The sequence below is a fragment of the Cuculus canorus genome, chromosome Z, assembly GCF_017976375.1.
Source record: "Cuculus canorus isolate bCucCan1 chromosome Z, bCucCan1.pri, whole genome shotgun sequence".
Taxonomy (NCBI): domain Eukaryota; kingdom Metazoa; phylum Chordata; class Aves; order Cuculiformes; family Cuculidae; genus Cuculus; species Cuculus canorus.
The window spans coordinates 23,033,958-23,057,749 of NC_071441.1; the positions used below are offsets into that span (position 1 = coordinate 23,033,958).

The 23,792-nt window shown below is 38.5% G+C and overlaps 1 protein-coding gene across 3 annotated transcripts in view; it reads right to left on the reverse strand.

Annotated features, from left to right (window-relative positions):
• The window catches only part of TTC39B (tetratricopeptide repeat domain 39B), an 81,587-nt gene that overhangs the window by 38,353 nt on the left and 19,442 nt on the right, over positions 1 to 23,792 (reverse strand). For 2 of the 3 annotated variants that reach the window (XM_054054388.1, XM_054054389.1), the window contains exon 2: positions 13,884 to 13,918. In XM_054054388.1, coding sequence (XP_053910363.1) covers positions 13,884 to 13,918 — 35 coding nt within the window. Of the gene's footprint in view, positions 1 to 5,372; positions 5,637 to 13,883; positions 13,919 to 23,792 lie in introns of those variants that run through there. The other variant, XM_054054390.1, reaches the window with a different exon arrangement.

Below are 23,792 nucleotides of genomic sequence, written 5' to 3' on the forward strand. Positions count from 1 at the left end.
GAAGCAGATCCTTCCCTTTGTAGTAATGAATATCTTTAATCAGAAAACTTATTATTTAACTGCTGATGTCTTACCATGTCAAAAAGATTAACTATCTCATCAAGCACCTTAAAGCCAGAACACGACTTCTTAACACAGCAGCTGATCATCACCAGAGTCTACTCCATTTTCTTTGCTAGGAGGCTCAACGTACTTTTGAATGCTGCTCTACTTTAAGTGTATTGATTCTTTGTAAAGTCCCAGAACAGCAGTGATTCCGATGCTTTTTAGCTAATGGGAACCCTCTTCCCCTCCATCCCTTACTGAGGGGACTTACTGTGCTGACAACGCCACGCTTCTTCCACATATTCATGGTACTGAGCTCTGTGCCGATGTGTACTGCCATGCATCCCTAGTATAAAATAAACTCAAGTCTTCAACAGAGTCCTGGGGTGCCGGAACTCACTGTCTCCATGGAATATTTTCTTCTAGTCAAGATCAAAAAACCTTACTCAAACTACATCATCAAAGGTTACAGTTTACAGCTCACAGAGGTACCATTAAATCATTACTTCATGTTCACATCTTGCATGGCATTACATGCCAAAATGTACTTGGCATCCCCTTGGCTGGACTTATTATTTAGCAGAAATCCAAAATATTTAAAAACTCCGATCACCACATCACCAATCACCTGGTAAACTCAAATGACCCACACACTTAGTGTTACTGCACCACGAAGGCTTCTGTCTCTGGCATCCTTCTTTTTGCTCTTTTTAATTCTGAACTATGCCTCAGATTAGCAGCTTGTCACTAGAACAAGGGTATTTCCACTCTTAATTACGTAATATTCAATTGTCATGCTTTAAGAATGAGTAAACTGGTAATGAACAGGTTCTTTGCTCTTGATCCCTACTAATAATTTTTTATTCAACCACAGTAAGTCTTGTTGTAATAATGTACTACCCCTCTCTCTTCAGTCTCAATGAAGGAAAACCAGTCATCTTTTACTTTGATAAAGACACTTTCTTCTTGCCTAGCCCTATAAAATAACAGTACAGAAAACAAAATTCGTATTTTCTTTGATTATTTCACCTAACAATGACCCTTTCTACCTCCTTAATGTTCCTCCAAATAGATGGTGGTCTCCTGTCTCTGTGCAGTGTTTCCAGGATTGCTAATCTCCTTATTACACATTTTTGTATGTTTATGTCCTTGAAAATTCTATTATAGAACTGTATGTGACTTTTCTTTTACATGTGCAGCTAGCAACTGCACAGATTCGCAATCTCCAATCGAAACAGCTTTCAAATTAACAGTACCACACATCCATGTGTATCCATCATACCTAAGCAAGCACACAGAAAACTCAGCTATTAGTTCTGCCACCTGGAAACAGCTCTTCAAATAATTTTCTTCATATTTTGAAAGCACGGTACTCCTCACCATTAAATTAGCCATCGCAGAAGAAAAATCTTTTTAATCTTATCCCTCTCATCCATCACTCATATCCAGCCACCCATAATACTTCACTATTGCACTCAGTGATGTGCCAAAATCTGGTTTGGATCATTCCCTAAGGAACAATGTTATTCCCTATCACTTTGACCAATCCCTTACACAGACTCCAGGCTGCAACACAAGTAAAAATCTCATCAGATAAACAGTGAGACATTTTTTAGTAGTACCTACCACTGTGCAGCAGGTACCACCACTCTTCATTACAAATACGCACCAACAGTTCTAGGACATGAAGCAAAGGCTAACATAAAATAAGCTTTTTTCCCAATCCCACTGAGATATTCTGTTAGGTCTATATTTTACGTTCAGGATAGTTCAGCAAAGGGTCACCGAAGGCTTACAAGGTCCTAAGCAGTAAAATCCACAGAGTTACATACAGTGAACGTAAGGAAATGCTCATATAAGTAGAGAGTCTTCTAGTTATGTTGGATTTTCCTCTTATTGCAGGGGACTAATCCTAAAACTTACAAGCATGAAATTTCTGTTTGGTTTTGTTTAGTAGGGTTGTTTTTAATAAATACAAACAACGCTTTCAGGAACAATTTCTGTATCAAGTCTGAATCTAAGGAACCCTCATGAAAGCAGAGCATGTATCATCTTCTTTGAGGATTACTGACATGAGTAAGAAACTGCACACACTCCTTGCACTCACATTATGTTAGGGCACATGTCTTTCTGTATCTTGCTCTGAAAAAGCAAGGTGTATCAGGCAAGCCCTAGTGAGGCCGGATTTTCTTCTGTGTGCATCCTATGCATTCCTTCCACTGGGAGAACAATTCAGAAAGGCAGAGCCAAACTGAAGTAATCTCTCGCACACTTAGATGTCTTTTGCAGCTAACAAAACAAAGCATGTCAAATCCTTTATATTAAAAGGATCACAGTATTTTTAACTGCCAATCACTTCCAGTTTGTGAGCAAAAAGGATTCTTAACCTGATGCGTTAGTTTGAAATAATCAGAGAAAAATGTAAGACCATGTGATCAACATTTTTTTCTATCACAAACAAAATAAGTTTTGCAAACTGTTTTACCATTTCACCTACAACCCAGACTTCAATGCCACTATAATCACATAATAGAAAAAATCGTAAACCATAAACCTAGGTGTCCAAAATTCTCTCTCCGATTTACAAAAATCACTTCCTATCCTAGGCTACTATCATCGTTAATGTAGAAAGGCTACAAACTACAGCTATCTGATCAGAATAGCAAACGCTAACTTTTTTTACCCATAGAGTAAATTCATTAGTCGTATTTTACCTCCACAGCTAATTCTGGACTGATAATGCAAACATCCCTTTTTACGAGAAGTATGAATTTTAGGTAAGTAAAATTGTGTAGCTTACGTATTCAATGGAAATGTTACCAGCTTATGAAAAGCATTGGGAAAAAATCATGCTGATGCAAGACAGATTTTATAAAATCATTCCTTTGAAGGCGTAGTGTCTTCACTGTTTCAGAACTTCACCAACGCATACTGTAGTGTGTGTGCTAAACATTCATTTAAGGAAACCCAACTGTCAGCAAAACTATCCAGTGCTGCTCTAGCTAAATTTGCACACAGGCAGAAATTACTCTAAAAGCTTAAATATTACAATCCATTCCACAATAGACAGTATTTTAAAAAACCAAATAAACAAAAAGAATCAAAAAAACCCACCTAAAAACACACAACAGACACACATACACCCTGACAGTGGTAATTTACTTCAAATTATATTGGTTTACATATTTTGGCAAAACTGTTAGGGTAACACACTTATTTTCACTTTTTACTCCCCTGGGACTTTGTTGCATGCTGTATTTAAAATCATATTCCACAGCAGACACAGGCAAACAGACTCTGTTCTTACTCAAGCCCTTACTGCGTAACAGTTTTCACTTGAATTTTGGAGACACCTATCCACCTACAGAACTGATAACAGCAGAGGATAGAAACCATGTCACAAGGAAATTCAATTCAGTGAGGTTGCACCTTCCTCAAGAAACAGAGCCAACATACTCATCATACTGGCAGACCAGCATCCACCACTGCCAACATCACAGTCCATCCCTGCGAAAAACATGAGAAGACAGGGTACATTTCTAGACACTGTTGGTTTTTTTTTTTTTAAAGAAAAGAAACATGAAAATTCACCAATGTCTCAGTTTTGGACTGACCATGAATGAGTTACCAATTTATTGCAAGTCTGGTGTTTTTACGGGCTGAAAGGAAAAAGAAACATAGAATCATAGAACTGTTTTGGTTGGAAGGGACCTTAAACATCATCTAGTTCCAATCCCCATCAGCAGCTTTATCTGACACTAAGTGTTTTAAGTTCAACAGCAAACTGCACTGCACATGCACAGTAAGCATGACACAAATTTTCCATAATGAATCAGCCATATTGCGGGAGTAGGGACACATGGCAACTACCTGGGTTACCCACCTGCATATGTACAAACAGTTTATCTGATCACTAAAATGATTGTGAAATAATCCTATTCAAGTGTATCTAGCTACTCCAGCACGCATTTGATGCAGCACTGCAAAATAAACATAATCCTAAGAACAGTCAGCAAAAATATCACAGCACAGGTATTTAAAAGGGACTGCAGTTTGTGAGATGGGAAAGAAAAAACAAAGCAGTGTCAGTGTCAGTCTGCAGGTAGGAGAAAAATCTGCTTTATACTGTTCTGCCGGACACTAATGGAAATGCACAGTGCTATGAAAGGTTGTTACCAGATTTATTTAACAGAACTCAGAGCTTCAACAGTATTTTTAGTTGTATGTTTGCACAAGATCTTTGCAAGTAAACTGAGAATTTACAATGTTTGAATGCATCTTACCAGACTAATATTTTATATCAAACAATCCACCTAAGGTCAATACAGACTATACTGTGCAGAAAAACGAGCATCTGAATATGGCAGAGAGCGAGACTGACGAAACTTAATATACAATATGTAGATAAATAGAAATAGAAATTAACCAGAAAATTAAATTAAATCTGTTCAATGTGTAAATAAGACATGTTGACAAGAAAATAGGTTGAAAACAATTCTCTTGAAAGAGCCTGCATATATAAATGACAGCTTACTTAGAGTTTTACACAAAATGAATAAAATCCACTTATCTTGCTACAGAAAAAAACAAGAACTACAACATGCAGCAAGCAGGACACCAGATCAGGCCAGATGTTTATAGGACTAACACTGCGTCATATAAATATTGGCTCAGATCCAAAGTGAAAATTAGGACAGTGTGATCCTAGTAAGACACTCTTCCTAAACTTCAAACCAATTTACTGGAATTTATTACACAGTGAATTTACAATGTTAGAGACCCTGAATAACTAAAATCTCTAAAAGCACACTGTATTATCTTAACATGTAGTACTTAGCACAGCACTGCATACCATTAAATGAATTATTTATATTTAAGTCAAAATATTATAACCTCAAATGGTTAAATCAGCACAGCTACCAAGAGAAGAAGACATACACTATAAATGGATAAAATAAGTACAAGTTAACAGTGTTCTTAAATTAACACAGTTTAAAGAACAGTGTCCTAAAACACACACCTTGCAGTGTTTTACAACCCACAGCATCCAAGCTGATTAAGCACTGACATAAGCAGAGAAGCTTCTGCCCTCTAAAAGCATTGTTCATCACTGTAAAGTGCAGAGGAAAAACAATTATTTCATAAACCCGCTGTGAATATATCCATTTTCCCTTCTCTTGAAGGAAATCCATCTAAATATTATTTTTTCTTTTTAGTTTAAGTGTTGACCATACCTGCCAAAGCAAATTTTCACAGATAATACCGCATAAATCTGACTACCACATTCATTATTTCAGAGACAAGGTAGGCAGAGATAATATACTTACAGAATTAATTCAGTTAACTTCAGGCATATAAATATAGTCCTTATGGAAAAAGAAGCGCTGCTTCTTTCACTCTGTTCTTTTTCTACCACATGCACAGAAAAAAAAAACAACACAGAAGAAAAGCATGAAGAGAAAACTGATTCTGTTTTATTTCTCCATATCCAGGAGGTTTCATTAATGAGTTATCAAGCAAAAAGAATAGAAGAATAAAAGTTCACAAGCCAGCAGCTGGCTTCACAGACACTCCCCATAGCTGAATTCAAAAGAAATGTCAGTTAGAGTGGCAGCAGCTACAGTCAATGCTGGAAGCTGATACCTCTGCGGGAAAAGGATGCTGGGAGATTTTCCCAATCTGTGCTGCAGCCTAATTCTAATCCATCACTCCTAACTGCAAGGAGAAAATGGAGACATGAGGAACGCAGAGCAATTTATATTTAAAGGCAAAAGGGGAGTTACTTTAGTATTTCCTGAATAAGAAAAAAAAAAAAAGATGCTACAATTAAAATCAGACAGAAATGTATACTAATGCAACTGCAGTAAAAATAGATCAATAATAATAGTAAGTAGTAAGCAGCCCTGAATAAAACTAACTCATATTTGGTTCTCATTATTTGATAGTACTCAAACAAATGAATATAATTCTTTTATTAACCCTTTGACATTTATTCCCCCAGAAATCTGAAATTTCAGCTAGAATCCCATGACAAAAATAAATCTACAGCACAGAGGTAGCTAATAAACTGCTATCTTCGTGAATATCAGCAGCAATGGGAGAAAGCAGGAGTTTGATGCAAACCAGCTGCAACAAAGACAGTTTCATCTCCTTGGTCTAATCTCTTCAGACGAGATATGGGAAAGCTCAGCACGCAGGAGCTAAGCAGCAGAAAATTAAACTGTCCTCCACAGTTACCTTTGAAAAGAGGTCTTTAAAGCTGTACCTCCTGGGCTAATAGTACCTATTCCTAGCTATGTTTACTGTCATAAACTGAGATTTATTTACAAACATGCCTCAAAGCAAACCTTTAAAACACAATGCAGGAAACTATAGATTTGCATTTACTCATTTCAGCTGGGTGTCAAGTAATAAAAGTAATACTTAAAACCAATCTATTTAAACAATTCACTTTTGAAAGAAGTTTGCAGCAACCTAAGAGTTGCACAGTACTCCCTAGAGGACCTAAGGAAACCAAGGGCTATGATGAGGCAAGAAAGGCTTTACAGGACAGATATGAGACGGACAGCTATAGCTTACAGACAATCACACCTTTAAAGTCTGCATATTTCTACCTTTTCCCTGAAATTCTACCCAACGGTGTTAAACACCAAGGAGCTGAGTGATATTAAGAGTTCTCCTCCATGTGACTTAGAAGTAACGCTTACGTGTACTGTCACTTCTTATATTAACATCATTGGGGAAAGGAAAGTCAAAATGCCAGGATTTCTCTCATCTCGACTCCACACGAACAGTAAACTAGTTTTGAATCAAGGCTGAGCAGTCACATAAAAACTGAACTGCGTTCACACATAAAACATACAATGTCCTGTCTTTAACTCAGCCTAAGTTGTAGACAATCTATGCTTGAGACGTCAGGAAGTATTTCCCAGTAAAAACTGAGTCAGGAACATGTCTCCAATTTGACAAAAGTAAGCTTTCTGTCTGCACATATCAACACACTCAAAAGATTCTCCCTGGATTGTCTTAAAGAAAAACCTACTAATACACAATCAAGCCCCCTTCCCTTCAGATTGTTGCCCAGAATGCTCAAAGAATCACCCAGGTGGGGGGGAACCAACCAAACAAAACAACCAAAACACATTATTAAAGACCAGAAAGGGTTTTGTTTGATTGATATTTTAAAATAAAGACTATAGCCAATTTGGTTTTCAATCCTTTTCCTAAAAACAATCCTCCTCAATACCTCTTTATCACAGCCTATAAGTTTTAGGTTTTTTCATCTATCAGAGCTCATATTTTCATTTTCTTATCTAAAGCATTAACAACTTAAAGATTGTACCACCAATTCAAAACATTGAGTCTGCATGCCTTTCAAAGACTCTGAAGTCTTCCACAGAAGGCAATTCTTGAGTTGCATGACTGCAAACAGCATTACACAGCCTTTATTAAAGAAATGTAAAGACGGAAAACACAGATATGATAAGTAAATCATGCCTTCCAACACAACATCAAGACACCAATGTGATAATTAATAGACTCCAGAAGCCTCCAGGGTCCCTCACCACAAAACTATTATGCAATTACACCTCCGCAATGCTCGTGTATTTTTTACAGAAGATCAAGTCACAAGCAGCAACCCAAATATTTAGGCTCAATGAACGTAAATTTCTGTTGGCAAACTCTGGATCACAGCAAAATATTCCTGTGTGCCAGCCTTTCAACGAAGACCTGCAAGAGATTACCATGGTGTGGAAGAGATGCAGAGTTTGGGGCAGTTCTATGTAGACTATCCCTCAAATAATGTTCTATTCAGTTTTTGTTTGTCCTGTCCTGTCCTGTCCTGTCCTGTCCTGTCCTGTCCTGTCCTCTCCTCTCCTCTCCTCTCCTCTCCTCTCCTCTCCTCTCTTCTCTCCTTTTGCGCCATCTTGATCTCCTCCTGCTTTCTAAGAAACTATGGACACAGGTGGCATTGCAAATGTTAAAGTCAACAAAAGGTACAAAGTCAACAAAAATAAAGATTTGCATAATATGGCCTGAAGACTTCTACTGAAATACAAATACAGAGCAAATTCCTGCACAGAGGCAAAAGGTGTAGTTGCAACAAACATGGAAGAGTTAGAAATTACTTAACTATTGTCCACTCAAAAACCCTTAAGCTTAAAACAAGTTATAATCCAAGAACTGTCTGGGGAAGAGAAGTGTTAGTGAGATAAGGCTGGTTCCTCACTACTGTTGCTCCAAATCTTAAGACTGATAATACAAAGGAGCTACTGTGTCATATTTACACAGCTATGAAAATTTTATTTCCTGGATTAAAAAATGAATGTCCTTGTCTGGACTTTTTTCCTCTTGATCTTGAGGACCAAACAAAAGAAAATAAAATTCCGATCAAGTTGTCACAGCCATTTCTCACCACATTAAGACAATGTCAAAATCTGAGTTCAAATGTATGGAAACAAGCACTGTTCTTAAAAGTTTTTGGCTCCCTGAATTAAAATTTGAATTCAGGGCCATTTCCTCAGCTTTTATATTTCATCCACTGACAAAACACAAATGTGTGCAGGTATAACTGAAATCTTAACTACATTTCTGAGATTACAAGGATAACCTGCTCTAACTTCCTTAAACACTTCTGGTCCTTAATCTATCACCCCAGTAATACCACACAGAGCTGCTTTGGTAAGATCAAGGATTAACAGTATCCAGCTTTGGGTAACAAAAAGAAAGAGGAATTATAATATAGCAAAGAAACATGCCTCTTCCTGCTGAAATTGATCAAGATAGGAAACCTTAAAAATTCCACTACTCATCAAAAATAATCTGTTTGCTTGTCTACAGGATTCTGGCTTCCGTGCTCTCACTATTCCATTTTTTAAATGTGTTTAAATGAGATTTCACTGTCTTTCCACTGATGCTATAACTCAGAGTCTGGTGTCAGAAATTTCTACACAAACAGCAGAACATGAAGGCTTGCTCTGTCTATGAACTGTTAGCAGCAGTTAGGCAGACTACCACGTTTCTTCCGAAAGACAACTACAAAGCATCTTCCATAAACATACCTAGGCTGTTACCACAGTAGAATTACTCTAAATGTTGTTATACTGTTGCATAAGCATCTGATATTGGGGTGGTAATTGAAAACACCATCTTGCCATTACCTCAAAGAAAAAGATTGCAAGCCATCCAGTACCATGGAAAAGCATAATAACTTGATGGTAACTTATTCCTGTCATATACAGATGGCATTTTAAGGAATGGTAAGTAAAATCAGATGAGAGGAAATGCAAATAAAATCAAAATTTCATAAAAGTTCCTAACAAATTGAGAACTTGAGAAGGAAAAATACACCCAGAAATCAAAATAGCAGTCACAAGGTCAGTACATGCTAGGCATAAGCTGATCATGGTTAAAAACTGTCAAATCAAAACTCTATTATTCTTCCTGTAAAACAAAAGATGAGCTAATTTACAAAATTATAATCTGGCAATGGAAAACATGGATCTCTGCATTCCACAAAAGGAAAATCTGAATAATTTGGGGGAAAATTAACGTAGCAGAAATATATAGCGGTAAAAAAGTCACGTAAGTTGAAAATTAATTTGTTCAGTAAGACTAAAATTAGAGTTCACATTTTTTCAATGGTAAGATTCAGATACCGATGAAGCACTTCTAGCAAGTATTAACTAAAAGAACAAACCACATATAAATCTGTTCCATCAACCTGCTTTTCAGCTTGTAGATGTTTGGCATGTAAGCAATAATATTTAGGGAATAAAGCCAGTTAAAGCCAAATCAGGTTAGCAAACCATTCGCTGGACAATAGACAAAGCAGTGTTAATCTATATGTACTTTATTCGAAGAATTACAGAGTGGTTTATGAAATACTATGAAGACATAGTTCCCACACATTCTTTCCGAATTCTCTAAACCAACAAGCTGATCTGACAGAATTTGAACCAACTCTGATCTCATAAATAAACATCAACAACCTCTGTAGACATAACTCTCTACAAAAGAGGTTCATTTTAGTAATATTCAGTGCAATAAGCCTCTCCAACCAATGTTAGACATATCATCACAAAGCTGTAACAATGCCACCTCCTTATCTGAAATAAAAGAGATTTTAACACCGATACATAGGAAAATTTTAAGACAAACATTATGAGTAGCACAATCAAAAAAATAAATACAGCTTCCCAAAAGACTGAACCTCTGGTGAGTCATTGTTTCACTGTAGTTACGTTTACGAATTTCTACTACTGTATTATTAGTAGAAAAAAAAACAATCATCAATTCTAGACAGGGAAAGGTCAGGAATAGCCAGTGTGTCACTAGATTTGGAAAAGGCTTCTCCGCACACAAACTACCAGTGCCATTTGAAATCTACAACCAAAAAGTTTCAAAGAAAAAAAGATTCAAGACTTCCACAAGTCCCAAGGGTTTTTCTCAGTTCCTCTGGCACTTATCAAAAATAGTTCTACCTTCTGAAGAATCAGAGAGATGAAAGAGTCTAATCAAGTGAAGAATTCTGCCTAAATACAGAAGAATACACACATTTCTGTATCACTTCCATAACTGCAGAGTTACGAATTATCTAAACACAGAGGAAGTTATCCACAGGAGGCAGACCATCCTTCTTTTATTGCCGAAACACTCAAACTGAACTGCTCTTCTATGAACTTCATTTTCAAAGGAAACAACATATAAAATTATGCACACTGTCCACAGCTGGCTCACGAGAAAATTAAAATCAACATCTAGACAGTGCAGAAATACCTGAATTTTATATGCACTATGTTCACATAGGGAATTTGCTGAAAAATCAAGCTACCTGCTCACCATCCAGGAGTAAGGAGAACAGAGGTGCAGGTGAGGGAAAAGAGGTAAGCAGATAACGAGGACACGTGTAAGGAAAGCTTGAGTCATCTGGTGAGGGAATGTATAGGTTCGTAAGACAATAATCTCTACAAAATGAAACTCAATTAGTTCAGTGTTCATGGTATGTTCTTCTAACAGCTACAGTACACACAGGGAATCCAGAAGAAAAGGCCACCAGAAATGCTCAATACTTACTGTAGCCACTAATCGTCAAAGTATTTAATTAAAACAAGAAGATGACACTGTCAGTCATTAATATTTTTGAGAATCTTGCAAACCTTTCTCAGTAAGAAATTTCCTTTTCTTCCTCTGCTATACAGGACGGTTAAGAATTTATAGATGTTTTATAAAGTTGACTAACCAAACCTCAGGATAACCTCCCTATCTGAAAAATATTTGACAAAAGCAGCTCAAGGTCAGTAACATTGTGTGAAAGGCCCCCCATATCACGAGTTTTTATAGCCGTAAAATACACTCCAAATCCCATTTTCCATAGTACAACAGTGGAATAAAAATTTCCAAGAAGCTAAACTGAAAAATTCGAAACAGTTTGGCGTATTCCTAATGTCTTCTGCCAGTTGAATGCAACCAGAGGATTCAAATTGGACAAGATGTAAATCAAAACCACTAAAATAGAGCTCCAAGTTTCTCTTCCAAAGAGGAAGGAAAAATTAGAATTAAAAAACCTTCAGCACTTCATAGCAACTTCTAAACTCACATGTAAAGGTTGGAATAATGGTAGAGAGTCTAGAAATAAAACACAGAAAACTAGACATATTCCTTGAATACTACTCTTGCCTTTATTCATACTACAAGTCAGTCTACAAAAATTTAGTACTCAAATCTACACTCAAAACAAGAAAGCACTCAGAGTGTGATGCTGGGAAACTCACATGCTTGTTCTTTCCTTTATACATATCCCTTTGAGACTGAGAGGCTTAATACTTTCTTCCTTTGGATCAACAAACATTAAAGCATCTCACTTCTGCAGTATTACTTAGATGGCCAACTGTTTTGGGGATTTATCATCAGGCACACCTGAGAAGGATGCATGAAGTCATTTTTGAGCCTGAACATTCAACATAACATTAAAGTAAGCTGCATTTTAGTACACACAACACCTTCCTAACAATTACAAAAAGTGAGATACCTTTCTTTCTTCCAGTAGCCTGCCACTGAAGGAGAGACAGGTTAATCCCTAAATTATTTCAAGGTTAAAGCTGCTGACTTACATTCATATTATTCAAATAATTAAATAAACAGGAGATACGCTCTGTGAAGAGCGTTTAGCACACAGTACATGTCATGATGGGTCAATGTGCTAGGCTGTTAGCATGTAACAGATACCGCATTTTCTATCTATGCAAGAAGTTACACTACATTTAGTGCAGCCTATTAACATAAGCAATTGTCAGTTCAATTCTTGCGGGTTTTTTTAGACACCATTCTCATGGATCTTGTGGGCTAGTGGTTTTTTTGTTGTAGCTGTTCCACAAAATAAAACAGTACATGAGACATGAAAATTAATTTGTGTATTTATTTTCTACACGAAAAACTGAAGTAATCCTATTTCAGAAAAACGAGTAAGAGCTCACATGGACTGGATTTAGTCATACTGTGCTCTCTCCTAGGCTTGTGCAGGAACACCCAAATGAGAACTGTGGGTGGTCCTATATTACTAAAAAAAGGCTGATCTAAAGGCTGCAAAACCTGAACAAATGGAAAGTTAGTTTTAGAACTCACATATACCAAAATTATTCAACAATTTAATAGCGCAGGCATAGTACTTTTGACCAATGGATGAGGACAGCAACCACAGTGACAACTGTTCAACCAGAGACGTTAAGTAACAATGATTTCTGACCCATTAATATTCTCTCCATCATCTATATTTAATATTCTATACAGTGATAATTACCAACAGAAGGAACACCAGCAAGAATAAAATAATACCCGCCAAACTTCTACTCTGCTATAAAAGTGACTCTGTATGACAGCTATGAACACAGAAGAGAGACTAAGGAAGAAGAGATAAAAGCTCTACATGCCAATAATAAACATAAATGCCCAGATCAGATACCAATAAAAACAAAACAATTTCCCATAGAAGGAATGAGTGTTGGATAACTAGTGTCATAAAGTTAATATTACAGAGTCGCTTTCCTCCCTCTTCCGAGGGATGCAAGGGTCTGAGAGAGAAGTTACTTGATCATACTGCAGCTTCTAGGGATTCATAGGAAGAAAAAGTGATCACTAACATGGAAAGCTCTCAACACAAATATGCCAGATTCTTATTTCCTTCCTTCTGGGTCTCCATATGCCATGTTTACTTTAACTACAGATTTACATAAAGAGCAGACCCTACTACTCGAGGTAAAATACAGAGTATCTGGTAAATCTGCAAAGCATGATTTGCCAAGGTCATAGAGATTTGGGCAATTAAATGCAGTCCAAAGCTACTGTTCCTGGGTCTAGAAAGGTTTTAGCAAAGTAGGAATATCCGTAGAAGTCCTTCAGCATGAAATCTAATGCTAGAGGAGTGATTATATCTCACTTCATTGGAGAAAAACATCTGTGCAGCAGTACTTTATGAGGAATAGAAATGTCCAGCCGAAAATCTTGCTTGCTTAGATAGTTTTACATTAACATGATTCAAAGTTTTTTTGCTAAAGCAAAGCTATCATTTTTTCACCATGCAGAAACGCCTAAAGTCATTGGTATGTAACTAAAATTTCACTAAATCTGCAATTTTTAAGTCTTTACAACTTCCACATTTGTTCATAAATAATTCATCACATGTATCAACCTAATTACATTTCTGTTTCCCAATTCTTGGAGACTTTAACTGACGTGGAAAATGTGAACAAAGCCAATGCACATAAAATTATTTTCCCTGGAACGGTGTGCATGCAGTATTTCATTGCTGTATAAACACATTTTAAAAAAATTCTACTTACACAGGGATATTTTCAAAGGCATCTTCAAAATTTTCCTGTAAAAGAAAAAAAAAAACCTGTTTTAATCAAATGTGCATACGTTTTGAAACTCTTATCTGTAACACAGCAGAAAGTTACCATTGCCAGACAGCACTCAATCCTGCAACATACAGTAATAATCAGAATATTCACAGTCTACTGACTTTTTGTTATGCTTTCAGTGGAAATCATTACCCAAACAAATACATTTCCTATGGGCCTAATACATCAGACTATAGGTAAGTTAAACCAAATACCTCTTTCTTTTCAGATTCTCAAACATCCACCATGCAAATCACAGAAGAGAGTACAGATTTATGCCTCAGGAGTTTGTACAGCACATTTAATGTATCCAGGATGCACGTGCACACCAGCGTATCTACATATTAAAAATGACGGAATTGTGATGCATTACAGACAGTGTGCATGTATAGCCAGCTCACACAATAATTATAGAATCATAGGAGATTCCATCCAGGGAGGTGGTTGAGTCACCTTCCTTGGAGGTGTTTAAGGGACAGGTGGATGTGGTGCTGAGGGGCATGGTTTAGGGAGTGTTAGGAATGGTTGGACTCAATGATCCAGTAGGTCCTTTCCAACCTAGTGATTCTATGACCTGATGATAGAATGGTTTGGGTTGGAAGGGACCTTAAAGATCATCCAGTTCCAATCCCCCTACCATGGGCAGGGACACCTCCCACTACACTAGGTTGCCCAAGGCCCCATCCAGCCTGACCTTGAGCACTTCCAGGGATGGGGCGTCCAAAACTTCCCTGGGCAACCTGTGCCAGTGCCTCACCACCCTCATCATGAAGAAATTCTTCCTTATGTCTAGTCTAAATTTGCCCCTCTCCGGCTGATAGCCGTTCCCCTTGGTCCTACCACCACACGCCTTTACGAATAGCCCCTCCCCAGCTTTCCTGCAGGCCTCTTTCAGGTATTGAGAGGTTGCTATATGATCTTCCCGGATCCTTCTCTTCTCCAGGCTGAAGAAGCCCAGCTCTCTCAGCCTGTCCTCACAGGGGAGGTGCTCCAGCCCTCCGATCATCTTCATGGCTCTCCTCTGTTCCAACAGCTCCATATCCTCCTTAAGTTGAGGATTCCAGAACTGAACACAATACTCCAAATGAGGTCTCACAGGAGAGGAATGGAGGGGCAGAATCACGTCCCTGGACCTCCTGGCCACACTTCTTTTGATGCAGCCCAGGATATGGTTGGCCTTCTGGGCTGTGAGCGCACACTGCCAGCTCATGTTGTGCTTCTCACCAATCAGCACTCCTAAATCCTTCTCCACCGGGCTGCTCTCAATCACATCGTCCCCCTTCCCATACTGAAACCATAGATTGCTCTAACCCAGGTGCAGGACCTTGCACTTGGCCTTGTTGAACCTGATGAGGTTCGCACAGGCCCATTTCTCCTGCTTCTCCAGGTCTCTCTGGATTACATCCCATCCTTCTGGTGTGGCAACTGCACCACTCAGCTTGCTGTCATCTGCAAACATGCTGAGGGTGCACTTTATCTCACTGTCTGATTAGCAGCAGTTATGTGAACCGTTTGGTCCATACATCCAGAGGATGTCTCTTTCCACCTCCATTCAAATTCCTTTCCACCTCAGTTCAAATTTTAAATTCAAGGAAAATATGCACAAATATAAAAACGGTCAGAATCATTCAGCTCAAGGGGTAATCTATTGCTGTGTCCAGTTTCAAAAAATGGCCTGCAGAAGCATATAGCAGAGACAGCAGGACAAACAGCCCTCCCTCCTACATCCTTCCCTCCACCACATGCTCACTGGCCTTCGGCAACTGAAGGAATTCCAGGCCCTGATGTCATTTTTTCAACTGGTGATTTTCAGTAGATCTCTGCTTCAAGTATGAGTCCTGCCTCCCTTTGATCTCATGCACAGTTCTTTTTATTCATGAGGTCATAACCCGAGTGAGGAATTCTACAAGTCTGCCACCCATTTTGTGCATAATAATCATTTCTACTTGAATCGCGTTCCTACTATCTTTGTTTAACAGTCTTTAGCTTTTGCACTGAAAGACAGTGAAGAATCAGTTACTACTTGTGCTTACCTTGACACTTAAGATTTTGAGAAATCTTTGTTATATATCATCCAAATCACATCTTTTCCAAGCAAAAGACTGCTCCCTTACTCAGTCACTCCTCTAACAGAAACCATTTACTACTTATCACTGTCCTTTCTGGTCTTTCCATCAGAAGAACTGGAAGCATAATGGAATAGATTGTTCCAATTTTTAGCATATCCCAGGAATAACACTGACTTGGTGTGCAAAGGAATACTATAATACAAACCTTGCACTGCATTCTTGGTGTATGCAACCATGAATGACATAAGCACTACAGTGTTCGCATCAAACCTTCCAAACAAAGTTTTCAAACCAAACCTAACACTAAAAAAGAAACAACTTAAGTCTCTTGTTAAAACACCAACTGCAGCTGGCTTCAAGGCTGTCTACTCAGCTAAGACAATCCACAGACTTGGAATATTGTTACACTCTATGAGAGTGAGGTGAAGGATTGGTGGTTTGGTGGTATTTACCCTAAGCTACAATTTGGTAATACTTGAGAAAACACACCTATACTTCACAAATTTTGCACTTGTCAGCAAACTGACAAGAAAAGGTAGCTGGTAAATAACCAGACATCTTAATGATTCACTAGATACTGTTTCTCTGCCACTGGACAAATCCAGCAATACACTACATGACTATGGTCCACTCTCCAGGAAATGTTACTTTACTTGTGTTTTTAACTGAGGAAAGATTTCAATTCAGAAAAAAAAAAAAAAAAAAAAAAAAAAACCAGAAAAAAAACCCCAAACTGTTGCAAAAAGTCAGGACTTTTATCATCCTTCACAGAACGTGCTAGCTACTACACCCATTCTGAACCATCACAATTGAATGTTCTCTATTGCCTGCAGCTGCCACTGCAAAGGAGTAACATGAATGTATTTAAAGACAAGTTATTAACAGACTGCCCAAATGCTCTCTTTCAAGTCAAATTTATCAGCCAACAATGTTACAGTTGGTAGAACAAGACCTGCTGTGAAGTAATCAACCCAGAGGAAGCCAATAAAATGAAGACTGATCTGAGAAGAGCTGCACTGAGTTTTGAAAAGCTGAACAGAAACCAACAGGAATAAGCACCCTGATCAGAAACCATTACCCATGTCTCTCTCACCCCAGACACTGACAGACGTCATCAGTCTTCTAAAAAAAAGTGAATCTCTGAAGACTATTTGTCTCCTTGAGCTACTTACAGAGACAAAAGGAGAAAATCAGCAAAATAAATAAATAAACAAAACATGGGGACAGCTTTTTGAGCACATTTCCATTTTTCCTATGAGAACAAACTTGCCAAGCAAAAGTCACAGTACTTTTAACTGTCAGATACTTATAAAGAACAGTACCAATCAGAAATTTACATCAAGATGTAAAAATATTTGTGAGATTGGACCTCTTGCCTGCCCTTTCAAACCTGAAAGAATACAAGTTCCTTTAAACCTGAAGTCATGTGCAACAAATCAGCCATATTAGCGATCTCTACACTTAAGCAGTATTAGCATAGGAATACATTTTCCTTTATTTACACGGCTGGAAAGACTGAGGTTAACACAGCCTTTCATTCACTTCCTTCACCTGACCCAGGTCCATCCTGCAGCAAGTCCCAAAGGTCCTGCTCCAGTACATCCTTATTTCAACAGCCACACACATTCAGCAGAAACCTTCAGGAAATGCAAACAGCCAATAAACCCACAAAACATGCAACACTGATATTCTATTCAGAAGAGGTATATTAATACTTAAGTCACTAACAGGAGAAACTGACAGTTTAACAACCATGTCTCTCGTTATGTAGTGCTGGCTAAAGCTTCAATCCTCAGATTTTTATTGCACCTTTTCCTGAGAAAACATCAATCCAAGAATTTTAAACATCCGAATCTAAATAAAACTGCCACTAGGTGGCATGACAGAAATTGATTTAGCCTTTTCCACAAACTCAAGAAAATAACTAGCATAAGAGTTGACCAAAAAAAAGTTGTCTCAAAATGATTTTTCTTGAATTACATCACCTCCAGGTTTTTTTCTGGTTTACTACTGTACTATTTCATACATTTTTGATGCATCATTTTCAACATGTGAGTAGGTTTGAAAAGAATTAAGTTTACAGAACTTAAAAATATTCCTGTTTTGCAAATCCAAGAAATCAGACAGAGATATAAATGGACACAGTGTACTAATGTAGAAAAACTGACCAGAGCGCCTGTATTCTTCAGCTATTAGAGCAGAAACCATTCACAGCAGACCACAATTCACCTATAAAGCCTCATGAAAAAACATGTGCAAATAAGACCTCTGAACTACTATACTATGCTTATTAGTGACTGTACTTTTGTTCTAAAAGACTAGAAGAAAGTGGAAACTGCTTGCCTTGATCATTACATGAATTTTAGCATCAAAGGTGAACTCTCCTTTCTTCCACACTCATTGTAAGTCATTTAACTTTAAGCAACTTTTAGGCTATAACTCGTAACTCTTTGTAAATCATTGCCTTAAGTTTGCGATTATTTTGTCAAGCTAAGTGTACACTTGCTCTTTTCAAAGTGAAGTAGACAAACTTGCTCAATCTAAACTATTCCTTCAAAATTCAGCTATAGAACAAGATATAAGGTATTAACCACCTAGATTCTTACCACTGATAATAACATAACTTCAGAAAACTAAGTCAAATAGTATTGAGGACCACTGTCCACTATTTAGAGTCCATACTAGATTGGGTAAGGGTACGTAAGGAAGCCTTACCTCAAAAATATAAACATAACGTGAATAAGACTGTACATTGAAGAGACAAATGAGATGACATAACAGTGAAATAATACTAGCCAGAATTAGATACTGTTACTAAATCACATTTACCTGCCTAGTTTCAGCTTTATTTTGTAGGTACTAAATAGACTAAAATTCTGAAGAAATACTTGAAGAACCATAAATATAACAGTAACTCCCCTTCCTGGAAAGCCCACATATTAAAATACTGCAAACCATGAGAATCTATGAAGACAGTTACGTATTTATCAAACACATACAATTTGAAATGCTTTTAGTCCTGATGCTTTCATCCAAATTGCTATTAAAGTGATGGGTACACCTAATTATTTTTGTCCTCTTTTTGTCTTCTGTAATTCAGCCCCATACCATCCTTCCCCTCAAATAAAATATCAAGACTAGGTGAAAATTATGTACAGCAAATCCAGGCTCTGTCAACAAGAACGCAGTCCTGCTTACTTTGTGACTCTGCCTGCTTGTGGGAAGCACAAAAGTTATTGTGGCTGGATTCTACATAAAGAGAAAAGAGGCTTCACTGAGAGGGCTAAAATTTCTCAATCCAATAGGATAAATTTATACAGATATTATTATGTTTTATTTACATATATGTAAATTATATGGTTTTTAATATAAGTTTTATATAGTAGTATGTATAAGGAGTCCTCTCACAGGACTTCAGGGAGTTTAAACAAAAACTCAGTGGAAAAGCTCAGAGGCAACTTTCTAAAATCAGGGGAGATGCACCCTGTTCCCTTTGGCTAGAACTGTCTAGACCCAGCTGAAAGGGCAAAAGCACATCCATAGCATGTGAGGGTATGAACTATATCTCCTTTTCCTTGTTAATATTGAATATAGGAAAAAAGTCTGACCATGGGAAAAGAGTGGAGAATAATGAGAAGAAACTGATCTACAACACCCATACTATGACCTGGGACTATGAGAGAGAATCATCCCATAAGATCTTCATTTGTAGACAGTTTCTGTATGTCAGTAGTACCTGCACAGTCCTATTATCAAATGGGACATAGTATTAGAAAAAATATCTTTGACAGCATCTGTGTACATACACCTATTTTCTATTATGCAACTTCGTAAATATTAATTTTGCCTTAGCCAGCAGTAGATTAAAAATGATTCAAAGTAAACATTGGCTAAAAATTTAAAACTCTAGAGCCACGGGAGCGACAATTCAAAAGCACTGGTCATTTAAAACTTAACAGACATTACAGCAACATGCAATCTCCTAAGATTATTACTCAAGGATACGAAAGGATAACATACCATCTTCTCTCCTTAGCTGAGTTGACTGAACTAAGAACTGCTCACAGAGGCTAGAAAACCTCCTAAGTAAACAGCAAAGAAATTAGCAAAATTTCCAGATGTGCAGTTACAGAAAGACCTTGGCTATTGTAAACCGGTTAACATGACACCAATCTCAGCAAAACAAAACAAAATGAAACAAAACACACCACAAAAAAAAAAGTTATATTTAATTTTTAAAGAACAAGAGCAGAGTTTACATGCTTTGAAATAAATGGTGATTTAAGAACACTCAAAATCTCTCTTAGCTGAACAAATTGTAAAGACAAACACTTTGGACAGAATAAGCCCTTTTATTACATGATACCCTGATTTAGTTTTGAGGATGTATCCGATAAAATGTACATTTTTTTTTAAGATAGAGGAAAAGTTGTCAGCAGAAGACTGTAACTAAATTGCTTTTAACAGAATTTCTCTCAGGCTTCTTTCTGTTCAATACGAGTTTTAATAAAGAGGCAACCTGAAAAAGAAAAAGAAGCGGAAGGTTACCTAATTAAGGCTGATTGCCCTGTTATAGACCAGGATGTGGAGCTCCAGTTTCCCACAGGGATAAAGAGAAAGAAGCCCCACCTGGCTGGTCAGTAGGGCCCAGGCAGTGTTTTCACTGTGGATGGGAAGGACATTTCAAGAGGGAGTGCCCAATGAGACAGAGAGAAAACAGAATGTTCCAAATTGTGGAGCGGGATGATTATTTTCAAGACCATGGGTGCGAGAGGCTCTATTTTCTGGGGTCTCACCATCATATTGAGCCTCTGATAAATTTAAAATTAGGACCCCAGAAAGAGGAATATATGTATTTTTAGTAGACTCAAGAGCAGAGAGGACAAGCATCGTAAAGATTCCACAAGGATATAAAACAGGAAAACCTACAATTAATGTAGTCAGAATAAAAGGGGAAGGATTCCCAGCATCCATTGTAGAAGAAGTAATGATCCAAGGAAATAACAGATTATGGTCGATTTGGTAGTGAAACCAGCAGCAGGAATAAATTTGCAAGGGAGAGACTTTCAGATTCCACTGAGAACTGGGATAGTCCCAAAGGATAATGACATGGTAGTCCAGCTATTTAAATTAACAAATGAAGATGAGGAAGAATCATAGAATCACTAGGTTGGAAGGGACTCACTGGGTCATCGAGTCCAACCATTCCTAACGCTCCCTAAACCACGAAACTCAGCACCTCACTCACCCGTCCATTAAACACCTCCAGGGAAGGTGACTCAACCACCCCCTGGGCAGTCTATTCCAGTGCCCAATGACCCTTTCCATGAAAAGTTTTTTCCTGGTGTCCAGCCTGAACCTCCTCTGGTGGAGCTTGAGGCCATTCCCTCTTCTCCTGTCTCCTGTCACTTGGGAGAAGAGGACAGCTCCCTCCTCTGCACAACCTCCTTTCAGGTAGTTGTAGAGAGCAATAAGGTCTCCCCTCAGCCTCCTCTTCTCCAGGCTAAACCACCCCAGCTCTCCCAGCCGCTCCTCATAAGACTTTTCTCCAGCCCCCTCACCAGCTTCGTTTCTGATACAAACCAAGATGCCATTGGCCTTCTTGGCCACCTGGGCACACTGCTGGCTCATGTTCAGTCGGCTGTCAACCAGCACCCCCAGGTCCTTCTCCTCCGTGCAGCTCTCCAGCCAGACTTCTCCTAGTCTGTAGCACTGCATAGGGTTGTTGTACCCCAAGTGCAGGACCCGGCATTTGGCCTTGTTGAACCTCATGCCACTGGCCTTGGCCCAGCAGTCCAGCCTGTTCAGATCCCTTTGCAGAGCCTCCCTACCCTCCACCAGATCCATGTTTCCACCCAGCTTAGTGTCATCCGCAAACTTGCTGAGGGTGCTCTCAGTGCCTTCATCCAGGTCATTGATAAAGACATTGAACAGGGCTGGACCCAGTACCGAGACCTGAGGAACCCCACTTGTGACTGGCCTCCAGCTGGAGTTAACTCCATTGACCACCACTCTCTGGGCCCGGCCATCCAACCAGTTTTCAACCCAAGAGAGTGTGCGCCCATCCAGGCCAGAGGCTGACAGTTTCTGAAGCAGAATGCTGTGAGAAACTGCATCAAAGGCTTTACTGAAGTCCAAGAAGACTACATCCAGCCTTTCCCTCATGCAGCAATCCGGGATAGACCCAGTAGTCTGGGTCGCAGAGGATAATAGGGGAGGATTAAATATACCCCCTTTGAAGGTGGAATTAAAGAAGGAAAGCCAACCCATGTGTGTGAAGCAATACCCTATATCGCTAGAAGGAAGGACTCCAACCTGTAATCGAAGGGTTATTGAAGGAAGGTGTCTCAGAACCATGTATGTCCCTCTATAATACACCTATTTTATGTGCTAAACAGTTAGATGGGAATTGGAGGTTAGTACAGGATTTAAGGGAATTAAACAAAACAGTTCAGAGTCATCACCCAGTTGTGCCCAGTCCCTACACACTGTGAAGTAAAATCTCCCATGATCATAAGTGGTTCAGTGTGGTGTATCTTAAAGATGCGCTTTGGACTTGCCCTTTGGTGTTAGAGATTCAAGACCTGTTTGCCTTTGGATGGAAGACTCCATGACAGGGAGGAAACAATAATTTTCTTGGGCTGCTTTGTCCCAAGGATTTACCCAACCTCTTCAGACAAGATTTGGAAAAAGTACTTGAAGAAATTACCTTTACTCCTGGAATCAAACTGCTCCAGTATGTAGATGACCTGTTAGTATCACGGGAGATGGGAGCAGAAGTTTGATTTGCCACCATTCAGCTATTTAACTTCCTATGGGAAAAGGGACTCTGAGTATCAAAAATCAAGTTACAGTTTGTGGAAAAAGAAGTTAAATATTTGGGGCATTTGATTAGCAAAGGGAAGAGGAGAATAAATCCAGAACGAATCTCCAGCATTGTAGCACTCAACCTTTCAAAAAGTAAGAAAGCAATGAGAAAGTTCTTAGGCTTACTAGGGTATTGCAGGTTATGGACTGAAAATTTTAGTCAATGTGTTAAATTATTATATGAAAAATTACAAGAAGAAACTGGAAGGTACAAGTGGACACAGGGAACACAACGGCAATTTAAAGGGTTAAACCAAAAACTAAAAACCAGTTTTTAAGAACTTATGGCTGCTTAGGAGTACATACAGTAGCTAAACGATTAAGAGATCGATGTCTGGTTCGTCAGAAAATTAACAAGAAAGTGATGAGGAAAAATACGGAATAGTAGAAAGAACAGACTCTGACAGAGGAACACATTTTACTTCAAAGGCACTGCAACTGATATGTGCAGCCTTGGAAGTGCGATGGGACTTCCATACCCCTTGGCACCCTCAGAGCTCTGGTAGGATTGAAAGGATGAATGCAACACCTAAAACACACATTACCGAGCTAATGACAGAAACCATGCTAACATGGACCACATCCCTGTCTTTAGTCTTGTTACGAATCAGGACTGCCGCAAGGAAAGAGTTCGGGTGTCTCTGTGTGAAATGTTATTCAGCCTCCCATATTTAGGAAGAGAAGAGGGTCTGCCAATCCCCGAAATCAATGATATGTATCTTAAAAGCTATTTGTGTGGAATAACTCAATCTCTCACAGACTTAAGAAAGCATGGACTGCTACTCCAAACAGCTTGCCTGGATTTCAGCCTACATCAGATACAACCTGGAGACTGAGTATTAGTGAAATCCTGGAAAGAGAATACTGACCTCAATGCAGGAATGACCCTTCCTGTTACTCCTGACAATGGAAG